An 8,300-nucleotide genomic window follows, 5' to 3' on the forward strand; every position below is an offset into this window, starting at 1 on the left:
CACTGGAACATTTGTGTCAGGGTTTAAAACTAACTCTGCTTCAAAATCACTGAGAATCTTTGCCATGATATGCACTTTCTTAAAACCGAGTTGTCCACTTTTTCTTTTAGCATCTGTTTTTGGCTGGGAGGTGCGGAATCACTCTATTGCTCAGGCTGGCATGCGGTAGCACAATCATAGCACACTGCAACCTCAAACTCCTGGGCTCAAGCAATCTCTCTGCCTCAGCCTCCTGAGCAGCTGTGACTACAGGTGTGTGCCGCCACACCCAGCTAGTTTTTTATTTTTTATTTTTTTGTAGAGACAGGGGTCTTGCTATGTTGCCCAGGCTGATCTTGAACCCCTGGACTCAAGCAATCCTCCCACCTCAGCCTCTCAAAGCGCTGAGAACACAGGCATGAGCCACTGTGCCCAGACTCAGCATTGTTTTGAACATGAAATCAGTTAACGTTTTGCATGCATTAACTACATGCAAATATGTAAAGCACTTAGGACAGCGACTGGCATACATCAGGTGCTTAGTAAACATGAGCTATTATTACTGTTAAGACTTCTAAACCACTGTCCAGAAAAAAAACACGACATGGCATTCTAGAAATAAAAAGCATCACAGAAAAGCCAATAATTTTTTTTACCATTCAATAGCCATATTATGAAACATTATTCTTGAAAGAAACTGATCTTTCTATTGGGCTGACAACATATTCTTTTCTGTTTGTTTTGTTTTTTAGAGATAGGGGTCTCACTATGTTGTCCAGGATGGACTTGAGAACTCCTGGGCTCAAGTGATCATCCCACCTCAGCATCCTTAGTAGCTGGTAGTGTAGATGTGCACCACTATGCCCAGCTACATATTCTTTGTTGAACTCCAATCCTTCTGCATTCTTGACACCCCTATCATACCCCCTCTCTTGAGTTCTTACCATTCTTGCAGATGCTGACATTCAGAACTCCTGAGCCCAGGCAGTTTCCCTCAGGTATACAGAAGCCAGCATTGTCTGACGTATTAGCTAATATTTCTGCAGGAACTTTATAGCGAAAGGCAGGCAGTCCCTGTACACTCTCATAGTCACTGAAAGTAATATACACTGACCTGTTAGGATGTAAGAATAAAAAGTGAATGTGGACTCTGGTCATTGTAATCTGCCCCAAATTCACAAGTTAGCAACAGTTCTCAGGTACAATGTGGCCAGAAGCTCATAGGGTAAGTAGAAAAGAATGTTTGGAAGGCATTCTGTCAGCTCAACGTGTAATAAAGCAGAAGATGAATTGTAGTGAAAGGTGTTTAAGTGGTAGCAATGGAGGTATTATCCAAACAGGAAAAAACAATATGTGGTAGAAAATTAAGATGATAACATTTAGAATGGAGACTCACATAAAAAACAAGAGGCCTCTAGACCTGCATGGACACATGCCAGTGCGGACGGGTCACCGGCAAAGCCAGGAAAACCAGGGCATGGCAGAGCCAAAGCTAAGGTAGAACAGGCAGCGATGGCTGTGGCCTCGTAGGGGCACTTGAAAAGTGTCACACTGGGCAGATATTTTATTAGAATATACACTTTGATATTCATTCCTTCCCCCCACCAAAAAAAAAATCAGATTCCATGTTTTGCCCCAGTCATTTATTTAAATGGAGTTCAACGTAATTCTGCCTTTCATTCTTACTGATTTCAAACATGGTCCCATGTAATATGACCACTGCTTACACTGCATAGTGCCTCACAGACCACTTCGATGTACAGTCAGTCACCAGTGAGCCTTCAGCCCCTACTGTGAAGGCTGGCCGGAATAGCCTTCTGGGCCTCACTTTTTCATCTCTGAATCAGAGCTGTTGATACATCTCTCGCAAGGTTGTGAATAACATAGGTGGTTTCACTGCACGAACCACCCCCACAGCATTTTTTAATGAAATATTTTAGGCACCAGAAAGAGAAAAAATATTCTAACAAATACCTTTGTATCCACTTAGACAAATAAAAATTATATTATGGATATAACCAAACCTATCTACATAATGCTCTTGATTCCATTCCGTCTTTGTCTCCCCTGATGACACCACTCTCCTGAAATATGGACAATAGTATCCTCTATTTGGCTTCCATGTAGAGACGACCTATTGACTGGAAGTAGGCCAGGTCAATTTAAGCTTGACAGAGCATATCATAGTAACTAACAGCCAACACTTAATATTGGTTACTGTGTGACAAGCCCTGGGCTAAGTATTTTACTAATACTAACTCATTTGTCCTCATAACTTCTAACATAGTTAACAATTTCTATCTTTGTTTTACAAATGAGGAAAGTGAGGTACAGAGTGGTTAAGTAATTTGCCCAAGGTCACACAGCTATAAGTGGTACAGCTAAGATTCAAACCAACAGTCAGGAGTCTGTGCTGTGAACCAGTACACTATACTGTCTCGATGTGCCATCAGCATGTATCACTGATTAAGCATAAATATCCATGCATAATAAGTGTGTCTGCATATATTCCTCATGCTTTTAGTGGTCTTGCAGTGAAAGACCTTATTTTTAAAAAAGAACTTATCTTTAAAGCTTTTACCTGCAAAAATCAGATGGGAAGACATAAAGGACCTCATCTTTGGTTATTAGCGGGTGAAAAGAATCTCCATCTGTTCCATTAATCATATTGCACTTGTCTGTTATCCACCAGTCAAGTGACCTATAATTGATAAGCGCAAGAAAGAGTAAAGATGATGACATTTGAGTTTAGATTCTCTTAAACAGTCAGGACTTTGCAAGATTTAACTGGAGCTATCTACCCACAGTATCTTCTCCATACACAGACACAACAGTGTTAATTAGATCAAGGGGGAGAAAAAGTAGGTCCCTGGCCCCAAATCAGTTTTCATAGAAGCAATGGCCAAATAGCCGAAAACATGTGGTGGTTTGAAAAGTATTTGTGCTGTAGCTACTACACATCACTCAATGACTACTAAGCAAGAGTGGGAAGTTTCACTGGCCTGTAATTCATGCCTGGCCATGATAAATCTACAAATCACTAATATTTACTCTGTAAGATGTTTTACCACCACCTTGATATGTAGAATAATAATTACAAGACTGTTTACATGTTTTTATATTTTTCATCCAAAAAAGGCTAAACACATTTTTTAAACAATGTAGAAGTAGATATGTAGTTTAAATGAAAACTGAAAAAATAATTCCACTGATAAATCATTAGACTTACGTTTTCCCATTCCATTCCACAATCTTTGTAAAGTTAAGATAATTGTCTTCTCCAGTTAGAAAAACATAGTCTCCATCATTAGTCCCATTTTTCTGAAAATACGTGAATATGATCATTGAAAGTAACTGCGATAATTTGATGACAACTTGGCTAGGCTATGGTGCTCAGTTGTTTGGTCAAACACTAGCCCAGATGGTGCGGTGAAGGTATTTTGTAGGTGTGATTAGTATCTACAATCAGTTAACTTTAAGTGAAGTTACCCTCAATGAGTGGCGGGGCCCCATCCAATCTGTTCAAAGCCTTACAAGCAAAAACAGAGGTTTCCTAGAGGAGGATTCTCCCCAAGACTGCAACACTGAAATTCTGTCTGGATTTCCAGGTTGCAGCCCACCCTACAGATTTCAAACTCAAGACCACAGCATCAACTTTTACCTGAGTTTCCAGCTGCTGGCATGCCCTATGGATTTCAGACTTACTAGCTCCCATAATCATATAAGCCAATTCCATAATATAAATTTCTTTCTCTCCCTCTTTCTCATCTCTATATACACACCCTCTCGATTCAGTTTCTCTGGCAACCCTAACTGATACAGTAACTAAAAAATTTAATCTTCATGAAACTGTCCTACTAGGGCCTAACTGCTACACAAGACTGAACCAGGACCAGAAAATAGTGACTATTTTGCTAAATACTATATTAACCATATTATTATTTTATGGTTTTAAAAAGTAGAAGCTCAATTTTAAAATGGGCAAAGGATTTGAAGAGACATTTCCCAAAAGAAAATATAATAATGGCCAAAAAGCACATAAAAACATGTTCAGCATCATTAGTTATTAGGGAATTGCAAATCAAAACCACAATGAGATACCACTTCACACTCACTAGGATGGCAATTAAAAAAAAAATAGTAAGCGTTGGTGAGGATGTGGAGAAATTGGAACCTTTATACATTGCTAGCAGGAATATAAAAATGTTGCCGTCACTGCAGAAAAGAGTTTGTCAGTTCCTAAAAAAATTAAACAGAATTCACAGGACTCCAAAATTCCACACCTATGTATATACTCAAGAGAATTCCACTTCAAGGTATATACCCAATGTTCATACAAAAGCCTGTATGAATAAATATTCATAGCAGCACTTCTAATAATAGCCAAGAAGGAACACAACCCAAATGTCCATCAACTGATAAATGGATAAGCAAAATGTGGTATCCACACAACAGAATATTCCTCAGTTATAAAAAGGAATGGAACACTCATACATGCTAGAACATGGATGAACCCTGACGACATTATACTACATTTAAAAAGCAGACACAGAAGGGCATATATTATATGATTCCATTTATATGAGATGTCCAGAATATGCAAATTCACAGAGCCAGAAAGTAGACAGTGGTTGCCAAGGCCTGGGAGAGTAAGACGGGAATAGGAGTAACTGCAAAGACAGTATGCAGTGTCTTTTTTGGGATAATGAAAATGTTCTGGAATTAGCAGTAATGGTTGCACAACCTTGTGATTATACTAAGGACTACTGAATTGTACATTTTAAAATGGTAAATTTTATAGTAAGTGAATTATTTCTCAATAATAACAAATTTAAAAGCCTAAGTCCAGGACCAGGACCAATTATACCAGAATAGCTACACTGGAAGAAGGTGGTATTAATATAGTCCTATTTTCAATTATGGTTTCTTCAATTGCATATTCTCTCCAAGTTATACTTCTTAAGGGCACATACAGACACTATATATTCCTAAAATTCTTTATCTGGGCATGTAGCTATGATTTCTCAGAAACAGCACAGGTAGTAGCTCCTCTATAATAATAGGAGTGAACAATTGTTAAGTATAATATACCTAGCTCTGGTCTAAAATTTTTGCACAAATCATCTCATGAAATCCTCACAACCACATAAGATAGTGTGGCTATCAGTCTGGTGATTCAATGATGTAAAAACAAAAAAGCAAGTTATATAATGCAAATTATCTGAGAAACGGTGAGATATTAGCAACAAGATCTATCTGGCTGATGGACTGCAGCCACTGGGACCAAAAGGGCCTCAGGGGAACCTTTGCATAATATCTCTCAGTAGGAGGCTCTCTTGAAATTATTTCCAGAAGGAAGGTTCAGTCAGGGCTTGACAAGAAATCTGTGCTTCCTCTGGTCCTGTGAAGCTGTGTTCCTCTGAGACAGGACCCTCTAGGGAACTCCTGTCTGGTCTGCTTCTCCAGAATGATGCATTCAGAGTTGGTGAGGCCCTACTTTTAGGACTCCTGTCTCTCACACAGATAATTTTTTAAAACTTGCTCACAATTCTGTTTTAACAATTTCTAAGTTTAGTATAACCCTGAAGGCCCAGGGACACAATTATTGCTGTTTGCCATAAAAACTGGAATGCTACAGGATTACATGAAGAGGCAGAGCCAGAAAACAGCTTCAAATTTAAAGCTGAGACTCATCACAATCCCAGAGCATACCCCTAATCTAATACTCTTCCTTCCTGGGGTTACTTTATCTTTTAACAACTGCCCAACTATCCACTGCACTCACGGTTTTTTTTTTTTTTTTTTTGACGGAGTCTTGCTCTGTCACCCAGGCTGGAGTGCAGTGGTGTGATTTCAGCTCACTGCAACCACTGCAACTCACCTGCCTCAGTCTCCTGAGTAGGTGAGATTACAGGTGTACATCACCACACCTGGCTAATTTTTGTATTTTTAGTAGAGATAGAGTTTTGCCATGTTGGCCAGGCTGATCTCAAAGTCTTAATCCTCAAAAGATCCACCCACCTTGGTCTCCCCAAGTCCTGGGATTACAGGCATTAGCCACCGCACCTGGCCTCAAGTTTTTTTTATTTCCAAAAAACACTCCATTTTTCACATACTCTACAAGATATCTTAACTTCTTGTTAAGTTAAGGCAATTTCTAGAAGAAATTGAAAGTTAATCTGGCTTGGGGTGCCCCTACCTGCTGTCAGCTAAAAAAAGAGGTTCTGAAAAAGAAAAATCGACTTACCTCATAGAATAGGCCAAAATAGGGAGAGATGTCAGGCCTGAAAACATGGATAAGGGACAAGATTTCATCTTTGTAGCCCCAGAGCAATTCGTCAACTGTGTGAGTCACAAAGAGCTTCTGCTGATAGGCTTTCAACATGGCCTCGATGATCTCCCTGAGGAAGTGGACCTGGGACCACTCTATGACAGTCTGCGGAGCAGAGGTATATTAAGACAGCAGCATCCCCTCCAAAACACCCCCACCCACTCTCTCCTACTACCCCTCAGCAAAGTGGGTTGGAAATATAAATGTAAAGGTTGAGATTAAATAGCTGAAAAATCAGACAGTCAGCTCCGTTCTGGCTGCATATGGAAGACAAAGCCTCTTCTCTGTCCTTTCTCAGTACTACATTTTGTAAGTGTAATATTTACAAAGAGACCATTTGCAGGCTCTGAGTTATCCAGACACCACAAAAGGGGAAAAGCTCTTGTATACATGTCGGCATCTTTGACCACAAGGTGGCGCTACCTTCCTCCTGAGCAGGGCCAGAGGCTCACTATAAACCCGACCTACACCCCCGGGACTAGGCGGCAGGGACCTAATACTGTCTAGGTCCTGGGTCCATCATCAGTGTCCAGCTGCATATGGAGCGGTCACCTAGGGGTTAGGGTGGGAGAGTCGGAAGGGGTTGGTGTAGGTGAATTAGAATGTTTACTGGGCCAGGAACAGTGGTTCACGCCTGGAGTCCCTGGCCGACATGGGAGGATCCCTGGAGCCCAGGAGGTAGAAGCTTCAGTGAGCTGTGATGGAGCCACTGCACTCCAGCCAGGGTGACACAGCAAGACCCTGTCTCAAAAACACTAATAATAAATTAATTAATTAAATTTAAAAAAAGAACGTCTCATGGGTCTCAGTATAGAATAGATGTAGAATAGGTGTCATTATTAGGTGGAATTACCATTATAAACAGAGCCCACTGAAATCACAGTAAGCTGTACTCAGCCCAGTCTATTGATTTCTGCTGTCAATTTATGAATTTTGAGAATATCAAATCCAACATAAAAATCTGAAGTAAGAAATGGTATACAAATTTCACTGATAGAATTTCTGAATGAAAACAAGGGGCAAATAAACATTTTTAAAATTATGAGCTACCAAAAATTCCTAGGGGCATATTTATTTGCACAATTGCTAATCCTGAACACACAGGAAGAAACTGTGAAAACAAATCCTAAAATCTGAATTTTGTCATCATTTGAAAAGACCTTATTTGACAGATCTTAGAAAAAAGTCCAAGATGCACTTTAAAGAAAAGAAGAAAAAAAGTATTTTTCTTTTTATATATGTATATTTCAACATAACTTAATGGCTCCGAAATGTAAAATCATAAACAGCATTAACTTAGCTTTTTCCTTTCTTCCAAAATCCAAATTAATGGTATTAAAATGCCTACTTACCAATACAGGAATATTTAACGTTCTAATTAAGTCAATTTTAGGGTCTCCAACAGATTGGTCTCGTTCAAAAACATATGCCTTGTTGCTAACAGCAGATATTGTTGTCCCATTATCTCCAAATTGAACATTTGCTTTGTTTCTGAGCTCCCTAAAAGAAAGAAAGAAGGGTTTTATTTGAAAATAGGCACCACTTTAATAAGGAAGACTTTTCCTTTCTTTCGGCATCAAAGTTATATTTTCAGTATAACATTCCCAATATAACATTATACAGAGACTGCAGCTACTAAGCCTTAAGAAGCTGGAGACTGAAGCTATAATGTGGGAAGGAAACGAGGCCTAGGATAGAGTCTTCTCAAAAACTTTGTTTTCATTCTTTTCTTCCCTGATGAGAGAGGTGCAACAGTCAAGGGTCACCTTGACCAGGGAATCAAAATCAGTGAACTCTCTCCTGGGTTATGGTTTGGTCCTGAAGTATTTTCAAAATTTTCAATTTGGTTCATAGATTTAGTTTGAATTTCAGTTTGTTTACCAATGTCTTTTTGTTTCTAAATTGAATTAAATTGAAATTTTATTTAAAAAAATAATGCCCAAAGCTTAGTAAATTACAGGAATTCACTCCTGTTTCTTTTTTTGAGATA

At 39.1% G+C, this 8,300-nt stretch overlaps 1 protein-coding gene across 2 annotated transcripts in view; it reads right to left on the bottom strand.

Moving 5' to 3' along the window:
• SCARB2 (scavenger receptor class B, member 2) overlaps positions 1 to 8,300 on the bottom strand; it is a 60,375-nt gene that overhangs the window by 17,288 nt on the left and 34,787 nt on the right. Inside the window, exons 4-7 of one of the 2 annotated variants that reach the window (XM_011966204.1) lie at positions 6,227 to 6,415; positions 3,209 to 3,300; positions 2,561 to 2,680; positions 924 to 1,093 (exon numbers count right to left, since the gene is read on the bottom strand). In XM_011966204.1, coding sequence (XP_011821594.1) covers positions 924 to 1,093; positions 2,561 to 2,680; positions 3,209 to 3,300; positions 6,227 to 6,415 — 571 coding nt within the window. The remainder of the gene's footprint in view (positions 1 to 923; positions 1,094 to 2,560; positions 2,681 to 3,208; positions 3,301 to 6,226; positions 6,416 to 8,300) is intronic. The other variant, XM_011966205.1, reaches the window with a different exon arrangement.

Source organism: Mandrillus leucophaeus, unplaced genomic scaffold, assembly GCF_000951045.1.
Source record: "Mandrillus leucophaeus isolate KB7577 unplaced genomic scaffold, Mleu.le_1.0 Scaffold75, whole genome shotgun sequence".
NCBI classification, from domain to species: Eukaryota; Metazoa; Chordata; class Mammalia; order Primates; family Cercopithecidae; genus Mandrillus; species Mandrillus leucophaeus.